At 39.8% G+C, this 25,149-nt stretch overlaps 3 protein-coding genes and 1 long non-coding RNA gene across 7 annotated transcripts in view; 3 read left to right on the top strand and 1 right to left on the bottom strand.

Annotated features, from left to right (window-relative positions):
• LOC115582701 (uncharacterized) overlaps nt 1-4,833 on the bottom strand; it is a 9,661-nt gene extending 4,828 nt beyond the window's left edge. For all 3 annotated transcript variants that reach the window (XR_003984223.1, XR_003984218.1, XR_003984222.1), the window contains exons 1-2: nt 4,654-4,833; nt 1,999-2,068 (exon numbers count right to left, since the gene is read on the bottom strand). This is a non-coding gene — a long non-coding RNA (uncharacterized LOC115582701). The remainder of the gene's footprint in view (nt 1-1,998; nt 2,069-4,653) is intronic.
• The window catches only part of LOC115582674 (hydroperoxide isomerase ALOXE3-like), a 14,820-nt gene extending 5,730 nt beyond the window's left edge, over nt 1-9,090 (top strand). For both annotated transcript variants that reach the window (XM_030418778.1, XM_030418786.1), the window contains exons 7-15: nt 8-174; nt 262-405; nt 1,861-2,064; nt 2,214-2,300; nt 2,391-2,560; nt 3,005-3,126; nt 3,257-3,357; nt 4,224-4,394; nt 7,847-9,090. In XM_030418778.1, the coding sequence (XP_030274638.1) occupies nt 8-174; nt 262-405; nt 1,861-2,064; nt 2,214-2,300; nt 2,391-2,560; nt 3,005-3,126; nt 3,257-3,357; nt 4,224-4,394; nt 7,847-8,026 (1,346 nt within the window). In that variant the 3' untranslated portion in view covers nt 8,027-9,090. The remainder of the gene's footprint in view (nt 1-7; nt 175-261; nt 406-1,860; nt 2,065-2,213; nt 2,301-2,390; nt 2,561-3,004; nt 3,127-3,256; nt 3,358-4,223; nt 4,395-7,846) is intronic.
• A 5,176-nt stretch (nt 9,091-14,266) lies between these two features.
• Nucleotides 14,267-24,016, top strand: LOC115582684 (arachidonate 15-lipoxygenase B-like). Its single transcript, XM_030418799.1, has 11 exons — nt 14,267-14,617; nt 15,525-15,693; nt 17,209-17,290; nt 17,996-18,118; nt 18,252-18,352; nt 18,627-18,793; nt 19,646-19,789; nt 20,247-20,450; nt 20,558-20,644; nt 20,759-20,928; nt 21,875-24,016. Exons 4-11 carry the CDS (start codon nt 18,009-18,011, stop codon nt 22,005-22,007), a joined length of 1,116 nt encoding a protein of 371 aa, XP_030274659.1. The 5' UTR covers nt 14,267-14,617; nt 15,525-15,693; nt 17,209-17,290; nt 17,996-18,008; the 3' UTR covers nt 22,008-24,016.
• The window catches only part of LOC115582692 (arachidonate 15-lipoxygenase B-like), a 27,937-nt gene continuing 24,671 nt past the window's right edge, over nt 21,884-25,149 (top strand). Inside the window, exons 1-2 of the mRNA XM_030418810.1 lie at nt 21,884-21,996; nt 24,024-24,124. Coding sequence (XP_030274670.1) covers nt 24,102-24,124 — 23 coding nt within the window. The 5' untranslated portion in view covers nt 21,884-21,996; nt 24,024-24,101. The remainder of the gene's footprint in view (nt 21,997-24,023; nt 24,125-25,149) is intronic.

Below are 25,149 nucleotides of genomic sequence, written 5' to 3'. Positions count from 1 at the left end.
TTTCCAGACTATGTTCAGAAACATTGGAAGGAGGATGTGTTTTTTGGCTACCAGTATCTAAACGGCATCAACCCCATGCTGATCAGACGCTGTACGGCCCTACCCAGTAACTTTCCTGTCACTGATGACATGGTCTTTCCCCATGGTCAGTCTAGCTTGGAAGAAGAAATGAAGGTGATTGTCGTGACCTCGACTGATCTTAGTATTAGAATCATGTTTGTGAGTGCAAGTCATTTCTCATCCTCCCTAAATGTCCAACAGAAAGGCAACATATTCTTGGTTGACTACAAACTTTTGGATGGAGTGAAACCAAATGTCATCAATAGGAAAAAGCAGTACTTGATGGCTCCCCTGGTCCTCTTGCACAAAACACCTCAAGATCAGCTGATGCCAATCGCTATTCAGGTGAGATGACAAGTCAAATATAGGCAACAGTAAAGCTGCAAGCTAGAGGCATGATATGATTCAAACAGTAACGCATATGTTCTCCTAGCAAAAAGCATCCACCCTGCTAAAAGTCTTGAAGCAAGACTCTGTATCCGTGGGCCCTGTTGAAATGGTCTATGTTAGTGCTCCTCAATAGGCGGCTGTAGGGACTGGTGCGGCCCTCCAGCCGCCTATTGAGGAGCACTAACATAGACCATTTGTGGCCCCCAAACTATCATTCCTTCACTATGTGTTTTGGTTGGGTCGGCACGTGTATACCAGGACTTGTCTCCATGCCAACGATACACAGACAACGTGTTACTGGGTCACTCACTGCTCCGAGCGCAATTTTTAACTTTGACTTTTGTTTTTGGAGCAGTTCACATATTGACATTTTGCCGGCTGTAGGAGCCTCTAGATTGCACGAAAATGGCGTGTTCCAAGTTCACTGCTAAAAGAAAAGCGGACAGTGAAAATCAGCAATTCGAAGAAGAATGGTCTGAAAAATTCGCATTCATTCTCCCTCCAACCAGCACAAGACCCATGTGCTTAATATGCCAGGAGACTATAGCTGTGATGAAGATTTCCAATTTGAAACAACATTATGAGACGAAGCGTAGGAATTTTGAAGAGACATTTCCTCAAAATTCAGAGGTAAGAACAACAAAAATTAATGCACTGAAATCATCATATCAAGCTGCAGGCAGGATTCTTGTCACATCTATGACACAACAACAAAAAGCAACAGAATGCTCACTTAGAGACTTAATAACATGTTTTATTCAACTATTTTAATTTGTCAAAATGGAAATGACATTTTATTTTAGTTCTTATTGTTGTTGTTTGGAATGAAAGGGCATTTTGTTTTGAATATATATATATATATATATATATATATATATATATATATATATATATTCAAAACAAAATGTCCTTTCATTCCAAACAACAACAACAACATATTTTGTTTTATTTATTTTGTTTTAAATATATATATATACATACATACATATATACATACATACATACATACACACATATGTATATATATATATATATATATATATATATACATACATATATATGTATATGTATATATGTATGTATATATATATATTTAAAACAAAATTTGACAAATTAAAATAGTTGAGTATAACAAAGTAAACCAAAATAAAGAAAAACTGCATCTTTGAGCAGTTTTGTTGGTCTATGGCATCGTTGTTTTCTTCTGTCTCAAAACAGCAGTGCGCCATCGGTGCTCCTGACCTCATTTTAAGAATAACATGCCCAGAGGCACATAGGTAGGTGCAGGGACATGTGCTGTATCTGTAATAAATAGTCAAAAACATAAGAAAAATCTAAATCATTATTGACCAGTCCTGGTGATGTATCGAACAGAGTGAATGAACCTCATCCTCCTTCCTTCTCCTGCAGCTGAAGCAGACTCCAGCAGACGACAACCCCATCTTCTTTCCTACTGATTCTGAGTACGACTGGTTGATGGCCAAGATCTTTGTGAGAAGTGCAGATTTCAACATGCATGAACTTAATGCTCACCTGCTGCGCACTCACCTGGTGGCTGAAGCGTTCACAGTGTCACTGATGCGCAACGTGCCCATGGTGCATCCTCTGTACAAGGTAACTGTGAGAGAGAATACTGAACTCACTGTAAGTCTATTTAAACTGCTGATTTTTGTATCTTATAAGTATTTCACACTGAAGCATCAAGTGTTCTGACTTGGTTGACAAATAATAGTGTTAATAACAAAGTTTCTTCTCTCTTTCAGCTCCTCATACCTCACACTCGCTACACTCTGCAGATCAACATCATGGCTCGACTGCTATTGATATCTAAGACAGGAGTTTTCACAAAGGTATGAAAAGACCAACATGCCCAGTAAAATCATATGATCTACAGTATTCCTTCTCTGACTGTTTTCCTCACACATGTGACTGATCCCTAGGTTGCAGCATCTGGTGGAGAGGGTATGATCACAATCCTGAAGAGATCCATGTCCTCGATGACCTACAGCTCCCTCTGTATACCAGAGGACATTGCTGAGCGTGGACTGGAGGATGTGCCAAACTTCTACTACAGGGATGATGGACTTAGGCTTTGGGATATCATCAACAGGTACTGTATGCATTATGATGCTTAGGTTTTAGTTACATGAAATCACTGGAAGACTTTATGCTGCTTTACAGTGTAAAGACTAAGACAGTGGTAGGGTTTGTCAGGGGCCATGAAATAAGGACACAACAAAAAGGCTGGTAACATCTACATAAAGTGCCATTTACACAAGCCAGCAGGAGAGTTAGACTGTAAAGTCAATTTGACATAATGACCAAACTGTGTGATAAGTACGTCATGTGATGTAAGCTTATGTGAAGAAACGGCTGTAAAAGGGATGATTACATTTTTGAGCATCATATTTCCTGTGGAAACTTGTTTCAATTAGATAATTTGACTTATTTGGTCTGTTAGCATTACAAAAACAGCGTGTTTCTACTGCAGTGTGTATAAATGTGTAAGTTAATTGGGAACGTGTTTAACTGAACTTATACACATTTCTCAAAGGTTTGTGCAGGGAGTGCTCGGCTACTACTACAAGAATGATGCTGAGGTCAAGCAAGACTCTGAACTGCAGATGTGGATTTCAGACATTTTTGTTCATGGATTCCTCTCAAAGGAAAGCACAGGTGGGCTTTACTGAAAAGCAAAGCCTAATGGTGATACATTTGCACATTAATGTACCATTTTATCGTCAAAGTTCAAATATAAATCAAATTGATGTAGTTATCTAAACACAATATTCTGTCTAATTCTCAGGAATTCCTCAGAGCTTCACCTCTGTGTCGGAGTTGGTCAAGTTCGTCACCATGGTGATCTTCACCTGCTCAGCACAGCATGGGGTTGTGAGCTCTGGACAGGTGAATATTTTTAATCTAAGTCTACACCATGCTTAATGAGGCTGTAATTTGACACAGTCCTGCTTTGATGTAAATGCGACAATGGGTAATATACTCAGGTATGCTGTTTACTAAGGTCACTATCTCAGTTTACATTTGGTATAAAAGCATGATGCGGCGCGCAGGTGGTCAAGTGGTTAGAACGCATGCCATAAACGCAGCTGACCCCGGTTCGATTCCGGCCGGAGGTCCTTTGCTGCATGTCACATCCCCCTCTCTCTCCCATATTTCCTATCTGTCTACTGCTTAATAAAGGTGTCTATGCCAAAAAATCTTAACATTGTTTTTTTTTTTAAATAAAAGCATGACGCCTAGTTTCCATCATCTCTATGATATCCAATGTGCCTGCGAAAAACCCTCTGTAACAATTTGGACCGGAATTTGCCTCGAGTAAAATGTAATTGAAAAAAATAACAAAAATTGATCTCATAGTGACCATATGATAGTAGCTTTGCTATCAGGCTGCTAACTAGCTAACATTATTGGTCCTGTTCTTGTTCATGTAGTGCTCCAACCTCAACCTCACCTGGCGTAAAACAGACCATGTGGTCAAACAGGTAGTTTCTATCCATGCCAAAGTTGATGTCATAGAAAAAAAGTTGAGATCAAATTTCCTTGCGTTGGACACTAGGGGCATTAACCGTATAGTTACAGATGTATGGACACCAGTCACACGCATTTGTGGAATTTAGGCATAAAACAATACAGCTGATGGAGATGTCTTAGAGTATGTTGTCCTAGAGTGTGAAACTTTGCAGATGTTTTACATATACCGTAAAGCTTAATATGGCCGCTTTAATCAGTCATCTGTCAATCATTCATTGCAGTATGACTTTGATGGCTGGATGCCCAACGCCCCCACCTCTCTGCAACGTCCTCCACCAACCAAAAAGGGGAAAACAAACGAGGACACGATGCTGGACACATTCCCTGACGTCAACACAACAGTTCATGCAATGGCCACCGTGCGGTTACTGAGCAAGCAGCCTGCTGACTTTGTAAGTGACAAGACTTCATAAAAAATGACATAAATAATATCTATATTCAATAAGGGTGTGACGATTTCGATTTTAAACATACACGTGTTGAAGTGCTGCGAGTCAACCTCCTCTAACTTAGCCACTAGCTAATTCAGTAGCTATCAGCAACAGCAAGCCAAACGATAGCATGGTGTTACACCATTCCTGTTCAGCTCCCGGACCGTCTTCGGGAAGCACAAGGGAGATTAATTTCTACAGGGCCGAAGTTTGTATTTACCTTCAGGGTGAGCTCCCTTTCACGTGTTAAGCTGGTCGGGAAGTAATACCAGGGCGCTTTGCTGTATCTTGAGAAGCCATCACCTATATTCACAGCCAAACTGAAGACTATATTGTACACTTTATTACTGTCGCTACTACTGCCACTCCTTTCGCTTCTCCTTCCTCTCCCATTCATTCACTGTCCTTACGCACACACACCTCACGCACCGCCCTATTCCTGAAAGGGGCTACGCCTATAGACATATATACATAGACGCCTCATTGAGCGCTGGACCGTACGTAGACATCGCCGCCATATTGGAGGAGGCAGCTTAGCTCCATGAACTAATACGAGTCAATGGAGTGAACCTAATAAAGCCACCTTCTACAAAGTGTCATAAGTTAATGCCTCTCATTTACACATTCACACACAGACAGATATATTCAGGAAACAGATATGAACCAAAAACAACGTCTGTAACGTTCTCTGATGATTATAAACATTAACTACTCCTTAAATGTTCAGTGTACAGGTCGGCACCAGGATGTTTCTTAAAACAGGTTCTTTGTATGTTATTCTAAAGGCCCCTCTAGGGACAGGCAATGGAAATTAGCTAAGGCTATAAATGCTATGATGCTTTCTGTTGGATTGTTGTACAACCCACATGATTTGTATCTGTCCCTATCAAATAAACCACATACAATACAATACAATACAATACACCAAACCACAGGATGTATTTTTATAATGTTTTTACAAGTGTTTATAGCTGCTAATGTATGTAACGCTGTTACTGTGATGATTACAAAATCCATCCTGTGGTATGGTACCGACCTGTATATAAGAAGTAGTTAATGTTTATAATCATCAGCGAACGTTACAGACGCTGTTTTTGGTTCCTCACTGTTTCCTGAATATATCCTTACGTCTGTGAATGTGTAAATGAGAGGCATTAACTTATGGCACTTTGTAGAAGGAGCTTCATAAAGCTCACTCCATTTACTTGTATTAGATCACGGGGCGGATCTGCCTCCTCCAATATGGCGGCGACGTCGAAGTATCGCAGCAATGAGGCGTCTATGTATATATGTCTATAGCTATGCCACTCTTACAACAATGGCAACTGCAGATGCAGGAGGCCCATCAAAGGAACTTGAACCCCCTCCTCGTTGACTGAAGTCGCCGGTGTGGAAATATTTTGGATTTGCAGTGAGTTATGGTGACAACGTTCGCATTGTTGACAAATAAGCCACAGTTTGCAAGCTCTGCAGAAACTAGATGGCAGGTAATTAGGGCCCGAGCAGGTCTCGACCTGCGAGGTCCCTATTGTTTTTCGAATTACCACTTTTTCATCCCAAATGATCGCATTTTTCACTCCCTGAACATGCCCCAAAACTCACCAAACTTGGAATATACATCACACTTGCCGAAAAATTTCATAATCTATTGTCGTCCTCAATTTCCACCACTAGATGGCACTATAAACAAGGAAAGTGTGTTTTAGGCTTATAACTCACATACACTTTGTTGCACATTCAAAAACCTTATATCCACGTATTCACTGAATTGTGCTGAATCTTGTCATATAGGCCACGCCCATTTCCACCTCATCTTTTTTCACAAATTCGCAAAATGACGCAAACCTACTTTTTCAAACTCCTCCCAGGCAATTTCACCGATTTGCACCAAACTTTGCGCACAGCACCGGACAAAAACGTATTAAAAGAATTTTGATATTCCAAACAACACTCAAGTTATTGAATAACAACTTCCTGTACATTTTGCTCAAAACACAAAGTGCTGGATATCTCCACATTGGTCTGTCTGAATGACATGAAACCCAGGTGACTACTTCCCCATGTGCCACTAAGGCGCTGTGAAAAAATTATAAACGTACTTTTTCCAACTCCTCCTAAGCCATTTAGCCGATTTGCACCAAACTTTGCAAGTAGCATCTGTGGACAAAAACGTATCAAAAGCTTTCACCTACGTCACACCTGGAGGCGTGCTCCATTTTGATACTTCACCATAAAACCATCAACTCAGTATAACTTCCACATACAAATTACTATCTACTCCAAATTGCTCAAACATGTAGAGGGTCTTGCCCTGACGCGCGTGGACTGCGAGGGCCCGTTCATTGCTGCTTGTAGCTTTAATTTTGTTTAAGTTTCCAATTGACTGAAGATATAAGTTACTGTTACATTATGCCAGTGATTCTCAAACTGTGGGCCTCTCAAACTGTGGGGCGTGGTGAGATGTCAGGGGTGGGACGCGAAGGTCTATTTCCACTGGATACGTGTCCGCTGCGCCAGCGGAGCTGATAGATTTCACTTTCACTTTAAAAGTCTGTTTGTTAACTTCCAGCCCAGCTCCGGCAATCCGGAGCCCTCGGGAACATATCTGGCGGATGCCGGAGCATGACGCAGCAATTCAGCTGAATTTTGCATCGAGCAGACAGGAAGTCAACCGTCGAAATAACAATATAACATCCGGTTACTTTTCAAAATAAAACATTCCGTGTTGACACCAGCCTACAAATCTCAAAAAAGAGACAAACACAAGCTCTTCTTCTAATCCTTCGGTCAGGAACTATGGAGCAGGAGATATGACGATGCCTACATAACCCTTGGGTTTACCGTGAAAACGGTCTGAAATGAGGAAATCAGGTGATTGTATGCAGAATGCTGCAACTCATACAGTGGTTTATACAGGTAAATAATTAAATATTATCAGATTCTCAATAGTATTTCAGGGGGGGCATGAAAACATTTCTGTCCTCTAGGGGGGGGCTTGACAAAAAATAATTGAGAACCACTGCATTTTGCTGTTAATAAATGTTTCAAATTTGACAATGTGGTGTGGTACATTGCAAACAAAGGTCAGATATTATATTGCATAAAAGTCTAGTCAAAAAATGGCATAGCAACCTGTGCTATATAAAAAAAAAAAAATTAAATCGAGAATCGAATCGAACCGTGACCTTTGAATCGAAAATGTAATTGAATCGAGGATTTGGACAATCGTGACACCCCTAATATTTAACTAGCGTAAAGTCTTTACATAGGTTTATATATCACACATATATCAAAATGCCACGTTTAAGCCCCTGATAAACATTCTTTACACTTTCTCAAACTTTACATCATGTTCACATTAGTCTATGTTTAATAAACGAAACATGAAATGTTTGTATGTGTGATCTCATCAGGTGCCTCTTGGCCATTACCCAACACAACATTTCACTGAGGAGACTCCCTGCAAGCTGATAAAGGAATTTCAAGAAAGGCTTGAAGATTTTGAAGCTCACATCAAAGCCAGAAACGGAAGTCTGGGAGTCCCATACACACTCTTGAATCCAGCAGAGGTAGAAAATAGTGCATCCCTTTGAGTAGCAGATGGTGTGATCTCTTTGGCAGTGGGTCAAATTCAGGTTCACTTTAACAGAAGTGAGAAAGGATCTGCATGTTCTGTTTTTAACTGATAACTGTACTTCTGCATTTAATGCTTTGTATACAGTCGACTTGATTTATCTTTGGTAAAAATGTGCTCATTAAATCAACAGTATAAAACTTATGTTGGTAATTTACATTTTAGGACCTTTAATATATGCTTTTGTGCAAAGTCACTTACAGTAATTCATACATATAGACACTGATGGCAGTGAATACCCTGCAAGGTGCCGACCAGCACATCAGGAGTAGTTTGGGGTTCAGTATCTTACCCAAAGACACTTTGACATGCAGACGAGGGGAATCGAACCAACGGCCCCTAATAACAAGACGCTGGCTCTACCCCTGAGCCACAGCCCCTCTATAATGAAAGTGTATTGGTATTGGTGTGAAAGACTTTTGAAGTAAACTGTGCCTAATTTCCCCTAATTTTCACAATGAAGTTAAATTTATTGTGCTTTGCTAAATTCACTATATGTTGTTAAATGTATCTATATGTACTTATCACATGGAAAATACTATGTTCAGTGCAGTATGTCACCAGAAAAAGAGATACTCCCTCCCTGGTCCTGTGCTCCATGAGTCAGTTGTTTCTGTAAAACACCTGCCTGTCTTTAGACACTCAGATAGAAACTCTATAATAATAATAATAAAGAAATTATTAAAAACATCTATGCTTTGATTTTTCCCCTTTATGAAAAAAGACTCATTGGGCTCATAATTAATAACACAACATGAAGCTGCTGCATTGAGAAGATTGTTCTGAATTGTTTGAGATATTTAAGCCAAACTTGGATTAGCTGTATAATCTATGTTGTACAAAAACATGTTGTTTTTCATTAAAAAAAAGTTCTCACAGGACTTTAATGCTGCAAACATATGATGATCCAATAGAATATGATGTCTAATTGTAGATTAAGCTACACAACAGTATATAAAGAGGTAAAAAGAAGCTCAACCTTAATCTACAGCAATAAATGCAGCAGCAGTATAGTATTAAATATATGGTTTGTAAGAATTCTGTAATAAAATGTCTGAAAACTCCTTGGTCTCTATTACATATTTACTCAAAGTAATGGTGTTTTTCCTTATATTGATATTGCAACTTCCAGGAGGAATATTCAAGGAAACGGCACACAAAGAATGGAGCTTGTTTGAACAACCCTTATTGTGGGTAATAAATTGGCGAGAGCAAACATTATTTGTTTCCACAGTACTCAGATATGGAGACTGGAATTTCTTTAAGTAGAATTTACTTCCTCAAACCGCCTTCAACTGGAAGTTTTATGCTACTTCAACCAAACAGGTAGTGGATATAGACATAACCTTCATTTCATGGGGGTTTTAATCTTCATTGTTTCTTGTCTAAGTATATTGGTAAACTCAGCTGAGAGTTGTTTTCAAAGTGGTGCTGACACTATTGTTTCCGTCTCTGCTGTGTCACTAAATGTAGATTACTTAGTCAAATTCCAGTCTTCAATTTATATTTGGAAATTCTTTGAAAACCCGCACTCCAAATTTAAGAAGGTAAAAGGGAAGCAGTTCAGAGAAAGAGGAAGTTCTTTTTCTAAACTGCCTCCCCTTTCAGAGAAAGGATCTAGTGAGTTCACTCAGTGCCCAAGACTCCTAAAATGACAAAAAGGGGAAGCAGTTCAGAGAAATAAATCCATTTGTCTCTGAACCGCGTCCATTTTTTGTAGTCTTGGGAATGAGTGAACTGAAAGCAGACTGTTCCCCTTTAACTTGGTAATAGGTCATCGTCAAGACTGTCCAACAAACTTGATGCCAAAATATCAAGACAGCAGAAAGTATTACAATCAAGTCCCCCTTCCATGCATGTGATGCTTTTCATACAGGCCACTTGATTTATTTGTGTTAAAAATGTGCTCTTTAATCCACAGTATAAAACATATGTTGTTAATTTACATTTTAGGGCCTTTAACATATTTTGTTCAAAGTCACTTACAGTAATTCATACATACACTGATGGCAGTGGATACCCTGCAAGGTGCCAACCAGCGGATCAGGAGCAGTTTAGGGTTCAGTATCTTGCTCAAGGACACTATGACATGCAGACCAGGGGAAGCGAACCAACGACCTTCCAACAAGAAGACACCCACTCTATCCCTGAGCCACAGCCCCTGTATAATGAATATACAAGACATCTAATCAATCAAAATGAATGTTGTTATGTAATTGACTATATTACCGGTGTGAAAGATAGGCTTTTGAAGTAAACTGTGCCTCATGACTAATTTTCACTATGAAGTTAAATTAATTGTGCTTTGCTAAATTTACTATATGTTGTTATTTGTATCTATATGTTCTTATCACACGGAAAATACTATGTTCAGTGCAGTATGTCACAAGAAAAAGAGATACTCCCTCCCTGGTCCTGTGCTCCATGAGTCAGTTGTTTCTGTTAAACACCTGCCTGTCTTTAGACACTCAGATAGAAACTCTATAATAATAATAATAAAGAAATTATGAAAAACATCTATGCTTTGATTTTTCCCCTTTATAAAAAAAGACTCATTGGGCTCATAATTAATAACACAACATGAAGCTGCTGCATTGAGAAGATTGTTCTGAATTGTTTGAGATATTTAAGCCAAACTTGGATTAGTTGTATAATCTATGTTGTACAAAAACATGTTGTTTTTCATTAAAAAAAAGTTCTCACAGGACTTTAATGCTGCAAACATATGATGATCCAATAGAATATGATGTCTAATTGTAGATTAAGCTACACAACAGTATATAAAGAGGTAAAAAGAAGCTCAACCTTAATCTACAGCAATAAATGCAGTAGCAGTATAGTATTAAATATATGGTTTGTAAGAATTCTGTAATAAAATGTCTGAAAACTCCTTGGTCTCTATTACATATTTACTCAAAGTAATGGTGTTTTTCCTTATATTGATAATGCAACTTCAAGGAGGAATATTCAAGGAAACGGCACACAAAGAATGGAGCTTGTTTGAACAACCCTTATTGTGGGTAATAAATTGGCGAGAGCAAACATTATTTGTTTCCACAGTACTCAGATATGGAGACTGGAATTTCTTTAAGTAGAATTTACTTCCTCAAACCGCCTTCAACTGGAAGTTTTATGCTACTTCAACCAAACAGGTAGTGGATATAGACATAACCTTCATTTCATGGGGGTTTTAATCTTCATTGTTTCTTGTCTAAGTATATTGGTAAACTCAGCTGAGAGTTGTTTTCGAAGTGGTGCTGACACTATTGTTTCTGTCTCTGCTGTGTCACTAAATGTAGATTACTTAGTCAAATTCCAGTCTTCAATTTATATTTGGAAATTCTTTGAAAACCCGCACTCCAAATTTAAGAAGGTAAAAGGGAAGCAGTTCAGAGAAAGAGGAAGTTCTTTTTCTAAACTGCCTCCCCTTTCAGAGAAAGGATCTAGTGAGTTCACTCAGTGCCCAAGACTCCTAAAATGACAAAAAGGGGAAGCAGTTCAGAGAAATAAATCCATTTGTCTCTGAACCGCGTCCATTTTTTGTAGTCTTGGGAATGAGTGAACTGAAAGCAGACTGTTCCCCTTTAACTCGGTAATAGGTCATCGTCAAGACTGTCCAACAAACTTGATGCCAAAATATCAAGACAGCAGAAAGTATTACAATCAAGTCCCCCTTCCATGCATGTGATGCTTTTCATACAGGCCACTTGATTTATTTGTGCTAAAAATGTGCTCTTTAATCCACAGTATAAAACATATGTTGTTAATTTACATTTTAGGGCCTTTAACATATTTTGTTCAAAGTCACTTACAGTAATTCATACATACACTGATGGCAGTGGATACCCTGCAAGGTGCCAACCAGTGGATCAGGAGCAGTTTAGGGTTCAGTATCTTGCTCAAGGACACTTTGACATGCAGACCAGGGGAATCGAACCAACGACCTTCCAACAAGAAGACACCCGCTCTATCCCTGAGCCACAGCCCCTGTATAATGAATATACAAGACATCTAATCAATCAAAATGAATGTTGTTATGTAATTGACTATATTACCGGTGTGAAAGATAGGCTTTTGAAGTTGAACTGTGCCTCATGACTAATTTTCACTATAGAGTTAAATTAATTGTGCTTTGCTAAATTTACTATATGTTGTTATTTGTATCTATATGTTCTTATCACACGGAAAAATACTATGTTCAGTGCAGTATGTCACAAGAAAAAGAGATATTCCCGCCCTGGTCCTGTGCTCCATGAGTCAGTTGTTTCTGTAAAACACCTGCCTGTCTTTAGACACTCAGATAGAAACTCTATAATGATAATAAAGAAATTATTCAGAACATCTGTGCTGCTTTTTTCCTCTATAAAAGAGAAAAATGTGGCTCATAATTAATAACACAACATGAAGCTGCTGCATTGAGAAGTTTGTTCTGAATTGTTTGAAATATTTAAGCCAAACTTGTATAATCCATATTGTTCAAAATTTGAAAACATGCTGTTTTTCATAAAAAAAAAAGCCTGGAGAGCGCAGGTCGGGTTTTGAGTTTGCCATTTTCAAGGCGTCACATGCAAAAACAAATTTATTACATATTAGTGACACATTTACCAAAATATGCCTGCATTTCAAAATGATAAGCATATATAATAAGCTTCATTGATAATGATAAGCATAAGCATGAGCTTCTTGATGTGTGCTCACGCCCTCCCAGAACTCCCACTCCCCATGCTAGCTTACTTTCATTTTCAAAAACTGCATCTAATTTTCCTTCAGCTGCAGGTTGGGCATCGGTAATTTATAGCGGGTCGGCTCGGGTGCAGAATGTAATTTGTGCTTCTGTCGGAAAACGGGTTGGATGTGGTTTTAAGTATGGCAGGTGCAGGTTTGCAAAATAAGACCCCTGCAAGACTCTGATTGCAACTCCCAGAAAAGGGAATTTGTGAACAAGACTAAATTTAAGATGAATATAATTTGTGTTCCCTTTACTAATACAATGTATATCCACCACAGCCAGATAACTTTACTACTTTAGTCTTAAGCTACAAGCACACAAGGAGAGTGCACCTGTGTTTAAATTCTCACCAGAGACTGTGATTTTCCCTCTTCTATTCCCCTCTCCAGTTTTGAATGTCTCCATGAAATAAAATACATTAACCATCCAGCTCCAGTCAGCAGTCAACATTACAGTAAGGTGACATAAATCGCAGAGAATCACCACACAAAATCGCAAATGTCATCAGTTCATTTTCAGGATTATTATTTTACTGGGCGCAGACTAGAATGCCTCTGCACGCAATTGGATAGAGGCTTTTAAAACATGCATAAAGTCACATCCTTCGGACTGTCGCAGGAAATATGACCCAATTCCTTCACAAAGAAATCCATAGTCCAGCAGCATTAAACAACTTAAACAGTCAACATATGTCACAGTCACATATGGCTGATAAAAAGTTATTTGTACATGTAGATTGCTGCAAATTGTTACACAGAGCCCCTTTAATACATGTGGCCTGCTGCTGTGTTTGTTTTTGGTACAGTTACAATGTTCTGATACTTAATGCATGTGGGTGAGCAAATGAAGCATGACTATATTAGTCTCCTTTTACTGTAATATGCAAATAACTTAACTTTGAGAAGGAAACGGCACACAATGAAAGGAGCTTGTTTGAACAACCCTTGATTGTGGGTAATAAACTGGCGAGAGCAAACATTATTTGCTTCCACAGTACTCAGATATGGAGACTGGAATTTCTTAAAGTAGAATTTACTTCCTCAAACTGGTAGTGGATATGTAAAAGACATAACCTATAAGTTTGTTTCTGTCTCTCCTGTGTCACTCAGTGAAGACTTCTCATTCAAATTCCATTCTTCAATTTATATTTGGAAATTCTTCAAAAACCTGCACTATAATTTTAAGGAGGGGAAAAGGGTAGCAGCTCAGAGAAAGGGGAAGTACTTTTTCTGAACTGCCTCCCTTATCAGAGAAAGGATCTAGTGAGTTCACTCATTGCCCAAGACTCCTAAGACGACAAAAAAGGGAAGCAGTTCAGAGAAATAACTCCCTCTGTCCCTGAACCGCTTCTGTTTTTTGTAGTCTTGGGAATATTGGGCAATAAGTGAAATGAAAGCAGACTGTTCCCCTTTATCTTGGCAAGAGGTCATTGGCGAGGCTGACCAATGATCACACTTGTTCTAATGACAATGGACGACAACGTTATTATGTTCATAACTGTTCCTAATTAAGCTAATAATTGTAGCAATCACAATAACCGCCAAAAATCAACAGGGGAGGCTCGTATAACTGTTTGCAGCGGAGATGCCAAAATATCAAGACACCAGAAAGTATTACCATCAAGTCCCCCCTCCCTGTCCTCCCAGGAGCCTAACATGGTGAGGTGCTCTATTTCAGTTTCACATGAGGTAGGGGAAAGTCCCAGAGGGAGGGGCAGCTATTCAAAAGTCCCAGGTACGGTGCTTAGTCCTGAGAGGTGCAGACAGAAGATTAGGCATCAGAGGAGCGAAGGCTGCAAGAAGAAGTGTGGTGGTGGAGCAGGTGAGTGGGGTTGGAAGGGGCCTGGTTATGGATGACTTTGTGAGTAAGGATTTTGAATTGTATCCATTGTGGGGTTGGGAGCCAGCAAAGGTTCTGGAGGACAGGGGGTGATGTTGTCACAGGAGAGGGAGTGGGTTAGCAGGCGAGCAACAGAGTTCTGGAGGTACTGGAGTTTCTTTAAGACCTTGCAGCAAATCGTGGCACATGTAAGCAGCAAAACTAAAAGCTTTAGTATCTTTATCATGTAGACCTATCTACACAGCAAGACTCCATGTAGGAAGGGATGGGCTCTGGCTGCAATTAGAAAGACCTACATCAAATCAGAAATTGTTAAGAAAGCCAGTTTCAAAGCCAGAAACACTGTTGAACTGCAACAGTCGCAGGGCAGTATGGAGAGTTGCAGATAAAGTTGCTTTCAGCATAATTTACCTCAGCAAAACTGCTGCAACTTGAAGTTTCATGTTATTTCAAATGGATAGTGTATATGTATATCTGGAACCCTGTAAGGTGCTGTGAGTACCTAGAAAAGCGCCATACAAATCCAATCCATTATTCTTATTATTATATGTAAAAGATATTAATTTTTTTCCACGAGTATAAACTTGGAGAGATGATTCTCAGCACAGTTGACTTATTGGTACTGACTGAACACTCCAGATAGAATCAGCGGTGAGCTGATTAATCGAAAAAGGGGAAGTTGTTAATAGGTAAGAGATATGCTTCATGAAATTATTTCACTTTGTAACACCTTACTTTGATAAATGGAAAAATGTCATTTTCACATTAGTTGCTATGATATCAGTATATGAAAGTGTTTTTTTTTTTGGGTTTTTTTCAATTCAAGTTCATGTATAATTACAATTAACCTAATCAGTGCTGAGAGTGGTTATTATTCTCCCTCCACCAGGAATCTTCTGCTTTCCAGAATGAAAATGGTGGATTATGAAGTGACCATATTCACTGGAAGTCGGGCCTTTGCCACCACTATTAACAATGTCTACATTAAGCTGGTGGGAACAGATGGGGAGAGCTGCCGCACGTGGGCCAAAGGGCCTTTATCCTTCATCAAAGGGGCAGTGAGTCACAAATATCCTTCTCTAAATGTATAAAACACTTCCTCAATGCTGCCCATATGAGATCATACAAAGGCACATTTAATACCAGTTTAGAAAAGCTGATATAAACCCTCACCAACTCAGACTCATATGCACTGCAACAAGGTATTTTCTGCAATGCAACTCTTCAACCTATGGTGCCAATGACAACGAGAAATGCCTCGAAATTCCCATATTGAGCTTTATAAGCCGGTATTTTCTGTAAAGTTTTATTTCGTGCATCCTCTTGGACAGGGACGTGCACATGATTATGGAGGGTAGGGGCTCAAAGTCAGAATAGGGCAGTATGCACAGCGCGTGCCAAATGTTTTTTCTTGCCTGAATAACACAATATGTAGATTAATGTTAAATTAATGAACAAAGCACTTATAGAAAGCTAACAACTTAGCTGCGTATCCTGTGTAGCCTTGAGTTTTATGCAATTGCCATTTCTTTTGTGTCAACAAATTATTGTCAACATGAGTTTAGTCACATTATCATAATACTGAGGTTTGGAAGACATGCAATTTAGCTGCAATTCTCAAAAAGCAAAGAAACACTGGTCTATTATTAGGCTATTTATTGGAGGGCAAGTGAGAACTAGAAATACAGGCTACACATCTAAAAATGTGACAAAACCAAGAAATGACTACTGTGACTGCTACTGTGACTGTTAATAGGAACAGCAATGTTTACAACCGCAAAATCACAGTAAACTCAACATCTGGAAGAAGATTTGTGGCAGATAAACAGCCAACACAGACAGCTGTCAGATTATTCTTAATTATTATTAACGAGCAGTTAGCTTAACAAGCACAAATGGGCAGTCTTCTGAAATATGACTCATATTTAAGCACTTTGAATAAGTGGAAGGCGACTTGTTAGCCCCCTTCAAGAAAGTTATGTTAATGGATTTATAACTCACAAAGATTCAAGTCACTCCACTGTCACGTCTCATCTCATATGTGCATACACTTTTAATACAAGGCAAAAGGGCAGGGGCTCAAGCACCCCTTGGGCCCTATGTGTGCACGTGCCTGCTCTTGGACTTCTTGGTCATCAAATACGATACGCTTTATCATTACCTAGATGTTTTCAAACATTTTCCGTCTTCACCTTAGGCATCTAGTTTTACCGTGTCCTGCCCTGTCTCCATCGGAAAGCTGGTTCTAATAGAGCTCGACAAAAAGTGTCTCCCACTTTTCCCTGAAGATGCCTGGTTCCCTGCCAAGGTGGATGTAAAATCCCCTGAGGGAGACACCTACACGTTTCCCATCTACCGCTGGATCACTGACAGCGATGTGCACTGCTTCAGAGAGGGAACAGATTTGTGGAAATGTTCTGTCTGACATTCTAATCCTGTACACTGTTCAACCTAATGAGGAATTCAAGAAAGTGTTGAAAGCTAAATTGTAAGGACATTTATAAGGAGTTAAATCAAGTCAACACACTGTACATATCAACAAGTTTAAACTCTCTTGTGGTTGTTTCTTTAAGCTCTGAGAGTCTTTGAAGACAACAGTCATCTTGGCAGGTACAGTCGACAACAAGAGCTGAAGCAGCGAGAGGAAGACTATCGGTAAGAATTCAGAGTTTGCACACATTTCAGTTTTCTGCACCCCAAAACTAACATGCATCCAAACCTCCTTCACCTTTGGTCCATGATATATGATGATTAATTCAAAACCAACTGACATTTACCTGAAAGGGTTTATTAAATGTGTGATAACATTTAGCCACTAAATGTGGCATTCCATCAAACAAGGCTAGTTAATGTTAATGCCACTTGTTAGCTAATGTAAGGGCAGCATGGCATACTGGATGCATACTGCAGCAATCAGACAATTTTTATTTTTTTTGCCTCAAACTGGCAACTACCAAGACTCTTGATAGTGACCAGAGCCCTTGAGTAGAGAGAGTTGCATCATCTCCGTTTACGTCAATGGACCTTTTTTTAAAGCAATAAAAGATTGTGGAGCCTCTCAATAGTTCCCTAAAGTGAGCTGTGAAATACTAGGAGCTCAACACTGTAAAATTAGTAATTCACAGTTTATAAGGGAAAGAGATACTTTATTCTGCACCTTTCTGCAAGCTCCAAAAAGAAATGTAATGTTTTTTTAAAAGTATGTCCTTTAAATTGTATTATACCATTTATTGCAAAATTGCAATACTGAATGCATTAAAACATGTCAAGTATATTATGCTTGCGTACTCTAAATTAAAAATGCAGATACACTGATATCTAACTGTTCAAAGTTCCACTTTACTCTTTGTTTCTTCCCAGCTGGGATGTGTATATGGATGGAATGCCCCACTGCATTAAGGCAGAAGACCCTCATTCTCTCCCTTGTGAGGTCCGCTTCTCCTTCACCAAGAATATACAGTTTGCCTACACTGCAATCACAGGGTGAATTCCTCTAATTCTGTCAGATATCTATCCATATAACTATGCACCTCTATCTGCCTCCTGATCTGTTTATAAAAAACAATTTAATGTATAATGTATAACAACTACATCTCTACTTGCTTTTACATTCCAGGGTGATAGAGCTGAAACTGGACGGGTTGGCTAATTGCAAGAAGAAGTGGACTGATATGTATCATCTCGATAAGGTGTTCTGGCACAGAACTAAAATTTCAGGTACTGTACTGTCATGTAGCTTAATGGAAGACCCAATACTGTATGTGTAATAGTATACATTCAACCATATTTATTCAGATTTTTAAACTATATTGTATTATGTGTCCTAAAAAGATTTTTAGGACACAGTGTTCAATCATGTCTGACTCTGACTTTTGTGGAACACATTGTTAACAATTTTTCTGTTGCACATGCAGTAGTCACTTAAGTTAATAACATTGTTAAAGCAATGAAACTCAGATGAAACTCAATGAGGTTAATCTCTTTTTTCCAGAGTATGTTCACGAACATTGGAAGGATGATGCGTTTTTCGGCTACCAGTTCCTAAATGGAGTCAACCCCATTTTGATCAGACGTTGTACTGCCCTGCCCAGTAACTTTCCTCTCGATGATGACATGGTGTTTACCCCTGGAGTGTCTAAGTTGAAAGATGAAATGGAGGTGAATAACTTGATCATGGCTGTATTATACTGCAATCCATTGCAAATTGGGAGTCGGTATTTCCATGTTGTTATTCTCGACTTGCTACCTAAATGTGTCCCAAGTAATTTGCTTGGGAAAACATTGACGCCCATAGCATACAAATGTTTGAATGGGAACATGTGAACTTCTCAGCAACTACAACAGGTGATTCAACTGATTAGGGCACTCAAAGACTTATTTCAAGTCTAAACCAACTGAATGGAAAGGACAAATGCATGTCAAAACACCATAACTACATAAAGTTAAAAGTAATGAAAAGGTAAATGTTCACTGTTTGCCCCTAATACTGCTGTGATGTAATTTTCATGGGAGTCTCCATATTTATAACCGTTTCTCCCACGCTTCCTGTTACCTGGCAACACCTCCCAGAGGCAAAGACGAGCGTGTTCAAACATCCCTGCCTAATATATGTAACTCATCCCCAGCCTCACTCAAATCTTACACTTCCAAATTTCACATAACTTGGTGCAAGACTTTTCACTTCATATAAATGTGTGTCCTGTCTAGTGCAGGACATGCAGGAGGCAGAAGCACTGTCTGCTTCCTTTCGGTGGCCAACTGAGCTGTCAAAAGCACCTCGCGGCGTGGTGCTCTGTGACTGGCTAGCGATCTACAATCTGACAAGAAAACATGACAGTCTATAAGAACTAGAGTTACTGCAGTTTGTGATTGTGTTTTCCCATATTTATTCCTCACTTTTTTGTAATTTTTTTCAGTGTTGTGCAGTGAACTATGACAGTCCACAGTTGGCAGGTATGCTGTATGCATTTGCATTTAATCATTTCTGAACCTCACCTATATTTCCAACAGAAAGGCAACATATTCCTGGTGGACTACAAACTTTTGGATGGAGTGGAAACAAACACTATCAACGGGAAGAAGCAGTACTTGATGGCTCCCCTGGTCCTCTTGCACCAAACACCTCACAATCAGCTGAAGCCAGTTGCAATTCAGGTGAGAATAGCAGTCAATATAGCCAATAATAAAGCTGTTATTTGCGAGTTGCGAGTAATGATGTTATTCAAACTGTAAGATGTTCATAAATTCCCCCTGCAACAGAAGTATCCAACTTGCTGACAGTGTTTTTTTGATGGCAGCTATAAATTCTCTCTGCTAAGAAAGGCAGTTTATTACATCCTTCTTGAGCCCAAGCCATGTATAAACGTTTTATCCTTCAGTTTTGACAGGCTGACAGTTTAGTCTGACCCCATCACAAGTCAATTATGTTAACATCACACTAAAATATTGATGAAATTATGAATTTCTCCTTAAGGAATAAATAGCGAAACAGAATGAGAAGACAAACCTGCCAAGCAGAACAAATCTGTAGTAAATAGTCGAACATCTCTACCAGTCCTGGTGATGGATCAAATCAACTGAATGAACCTCATCCCTCTTCCTTCTACTGCAGCTGAAGCAGACTCCAGCAGACGACAACCCCATCTTCTTTCCTACTGATTCTGAGTACGACTGGTTGATGGCCAAGATCTTTGTGAGAAGTGCAGATTTTAACATGCATGAACTTAATGTTCACCTGCTGCGCGCTCACCTGCTGGCTGAAGTGTTTGCAGTGTCACTGCTGCGCAATGTGCCCATGGTGCATCCTCTGTACAAGGTAAATTTGAGGGAGAATCCTGAACCTACTGTAGTTTTATTCTATTTCACTCTTTGACTTTCTTGACAAATAATATTCTCACTGGCAAAATTCCTTCTCTCCCTCAGCTCCTCATACCTCACACTCGCTACACTCTGCAGATCAACATCTTGGCTCGACTTCTTCTGATATCTGAGAATGGAGTTTTCACACATGTACGAAACGACCAACCTGTCCAGTTGACCATTATGTAAACATTTCTTTATTTTCAATATCATCTACATTATTTGTCACTAACTGTTTCCCTCACATATTTGACTATTCCCTAGTATGCAGCTTCTGGCGGAGAGGGTATGTTCACAATCCTGAAGAGATCCATGTCCTCGATGACATACAGCTCACTCTGTTTACCAGATGACATTGCTGAGCGTGGACTGCAGGATGTGCCAAACTTCTACTACAGGGATGATGGACTCCAGCTTTGGGATATGATCCACAAGTACTGTTTCAATTTTTTACAATGTTTCTAATTTATTTGAACTAAGCCATGTTTTGATGACCCTAGGCCTTCAAAACATGCTGTTTGGCACAGATAATCTGGTGAGGTGTTTACAGATCTAGTCTTAAGCCTCCTGAACTGCTCACAGGCTTATTGTGACCACCCCCATAAAATCAAACATGTTTAATGTTTAAGGGCCATACCACAACAACCACTGAGAGAGGCATCCCAGAGCAGATGACAGTACTGCCAAGAGTTGCAAGTTGTTGCACCAATCTGCATAGTTGCACTGAAAACATAGGCAAGACAGATGATTGCTGAAGCACTTGAAATGAACAAAATCCTGTAGGCTATGATTTCAGGCATTTTCAGTTGTGTAAATCTAAAACTGGGCATGTTGTTCATCATGGAAGTAAATCATAACATTGTGACATTTATAACCACTTCTGCAATTCTGTTGCCTTCCCTTCATTACACAACTCCGCTCATCCCAGAGCTGCCCCAGTTTCTGTGGCATGGTAGTCTTCAGTGGTGATACGCTATTACATGGTGTGTGAGGCACTCAGTTGCTAGTTTATTAGGTAAACCAACCTAAACTAATATACAGTATAACGGTGTGGTCAAATTATTAGTAATACTTCAATAAAACACAACAAAATGTCAAAGTCCAGGAAACTACGACACTCCAGGAAGTCACTTTGCCTTGCTGATGTTTACCAAGAAATAGTAACAACACGTAACTCCCCCTAAAACCACAACTTGTAATTTTTATAATTCTGTTTGTGTATGGCTTAAATGGATGAGATATAATGTGTTGACTGGAAGATCTCCATTCAATTCAATGGAAAGAGATGTCTATTTACAGCAAAAAAGTGTCTTGCTTCTGCAGTGCATATGCAAATGTCAACTTGGAATGTATTTTAAATAATACATTTAAACCTTAAAGGTTTGTGCAGGGAGTGCTCGGCTACTACTACAAGAATGACAGCGACGTCCAACAAGACTCTGAACTACAGAAGTGGATTTCGGACATTTTTGAACATGGCTTCCTCTCCAAGGCAAGCACAGGTAAACTTTAAAGAAAAGCTTAACCCTAATGATGATAATTGTGCAGGGTTAGGGTTAGGGTTAGGGTCCATCAATCCATCAATCCATCAATCCATCAATCCATCAATCCATTCATCCATGGTTGTCCACTTATCCTAGTCATGCTTGATACACCTTAAAAGGCTCCATTCGACACAAAGGAGCAGCTGTGCTACTCCCTCCTGATGTCTAAGGTCTTCGTTCTACCTCTAAGACTGAGCCCAGCCATTCTACAGAGGAATATTGTATTGGCAGCTTTTATTGGCAATCTCATTCTTTCAGTGACTACCCCCAGCTCATGACCATAGGTGAGGGTTGGAGCATATACATACTGGTAAATCTAAAGCTTTACCTTCCGGCTCAGCTCCCTCTTCACCACGATGGTCTGGCACAATGCTTGCTGTAGGTCAGCAGTTCTTCTCGCCGACTGAATAGCCAAGCCTTCCCTTTTTCTGCGTTGCTGGATGGTTTACCAAAACTTCCTTGTGGCCAAACGAAAGTTCTTCTCATAGCCTCTCCAACTCCTTCCACACCTAAAGTTTTTGCTTCAGCAACCACCAAAGCGACAACCCTTCACACCTCCCAGTACCTGTCTGCTACTTCCCCTGGACCAACTTACCTTGAAAGGCCTCCTTATATAGTTTAATGGGCCTCTTAGATTGTCGCCAGGACAGGTACCAGTGACCATCTGACCACAGCTCCTAGTTGGCCTCTAAAATGGAATCTTTGAACATGGCTCATTTGGATTACATGTCCCCAACCTCCCCTGGGACCAATGGATTAGGGCCTCTGCCAGAAGTTTCCAGTACACCCACGGTACTCGTGTCGATTTACCAGGTCTGTCCTGCAGCTTCTATCGCCATCTGATCCAACTCATCACCAGGTGGTGATCAGTAGACAGCTCTGCTCCTCTCTTCATCTGTGTGTCCAAGACATACTGTATGGCCGCAGGTCTGATAAGATCACAAAGTTGATCATCAATCTTTGGCCTAAGATGGCCTGGTACCAAGTACACTTATGGACCACCTTATGCTTGAAAATAGTTTTCGTTATGGCCATTCCTCCCGACCACCACCCTCCAGGTTTCCCCATTGTTGCCCACGTAAGCGTTTATGTCCCAAAGAAGAACTATAGAGTTCCCAGGTAGAAACCATTCTAGCATGCCACCGAATGGCTCCAAGAGGGCCAGGTAATCTGAACTCCTGTTTGCTGCAATAGCACAAACAAAAGTCAGAGCCTTCCTCCCAGCAATCTGTAATCATATAGAGGAAAGAACTCCAACACCATGGCAGTAAGCAGGTGGCTTGTGAGTATTCCCACTAAGGACTGGTGCCTGTCATCCTGGGCAACTCTGGAAAAGGATAGTCGACCCCCACTACAGGAGTTTGGTTTGAGAACCAACAGGAGGTGAGTCTAACTACGTCTAGTCAGTACTGCTCTACCTCCCACACCAGCGGCAGCTCTTTTTGCAAAAGAGGTGGCATCCCACATAAGAAATGCCAGTCTGCAAAGCCAGACGTCAGATCACCCAGATGCCTGCCCTCGCCTGTCAGCCAATACACCATTGCCTACCCCATTTCTCTCTCATGCGGGTGGTATGCCAAGAGAGGCCTTTTTCCCACGTTGCTCTTTTGGGCTGAGCTTAGCTGAGCCTGACACTTGCCGGTGAGCTTCCCTCCTAGGTCTGGTTCAAAGAAGGGGCCCCAGTGTTCCCTGGATGGGATACTCTGTCCCTGTGTCTGCCGAATCATTGGGTCCTAGTCTGGTCCCTGCCTTGAGACCGATTTGTCTTGGCCCTAGAAGGAGCTATTGCCCTTGACAACATAGCTCCAAAGATCACAGGGGCACACAAATCCCTACACCATGGTAAGGTTGTGATTCTTCAGGGGGTAAGGTGACAATTTTTCTGACACATTAATGTACCATTTTATTATCATAATGCAAGCATAAATCGAACTTAGATATCCAGACATCATTAAGTAATGGAGTTTTTTCTGTATAATTCTCAGGAATTCCTCAGCACTTTGCTACTGTGGCTGAGTTGGTCAAGTTTGTCACCATGGTGATCTTTACCTGCTCAGCACAGCATGCAGCTGTCAACTCTGGACAGGTGAATCCCCTTTTCTGTTTCCATGCTATTTTTGTGAAATAGGTTGATCTCAAAGCGCTCTGTTACTGTTGTTCCTTTAACATCATACTAAATGTTGCTCGAGGACCATTATTGCAACTGACCAATCAGATTTTTGTTAAGTGACAGCTTTACAATTTGTGGAAAAGAACTGGAAAAATACACAGAGAGAAGTTGTCCTTTGTAACACATGTTAAAAGTGTGTATTTTAAACCAATTGATAAGGTGGGCTAAATTAGCTCACCTTATCAAGTGGGCTAATTTAGCTGTCTAACCAAACAACGACAGGAAACTACATAAAGACAGAAATTAATATGTTTACTATAAAAATAGTAAGTGAATATAGTCAGTGGGTGATTTGTTAATTTTTAACAAGGGGGATGGCCCAACGCGAGCATCACCCTGCCCCGACACACCTATGTACACACTCTTAACCATAACTATGACATTTCTAATTCTACAATTCCATTTTATCCAGTTATCTTACTTCTCTACATACTACAATTGTCTTTTATAACTGAATTAAAGTATTGAGTAAGTACACCTTTAAATTGTATGCAGTGGACTGAGTTTATTCAGGCAGCGTTTTCTCATGTTTCTCAGACTTGGAATTTTTTACCATCTAAATTTCTTGAAGGACACTCAATGAGCATTGTGCAAAATAGTAGAGCCTGACCGACTTATTTGTTGGCCAATTTTATCTATTTATTATATCTATTTATCCAATATTATGACAGATATATTGGTATCAGCGAATATATTGTCCAATATGAAGACCTTATATTTAAAAACTACAAATACAAAATGGAGAAAGTCACTCCTACAGGGTGCGTTTCGAGGGGGGTAAAAGAGCTCCGAAATGTAACAGCTACCTCACTAATGGTTAAACTATAAACCAGCACAAAAATGACAATTACCAACATAACATAAGCCACCATGTTCTTAACAGACACACTAAAAACACTCACAAAAAGTAACATTTAGTTTTAGAACATAAATAACAAACT

This window comes from Sparus aurata, chromosome 1, assembly GCF_900880675.1.
Source record: "Sparus aurata chromosome 1, fSpaAur1.1, whole genome shotgun sequence".
NCBI classification, from domain to species: Eukaryota; Metazoa; Chordata; class Actinopteri; order Spariformes; family Sparidae; genus Sparus; species Sparus aurata.
This window is presented reverse-complemented; position numbering and strand designations above follow the sequence as displayed.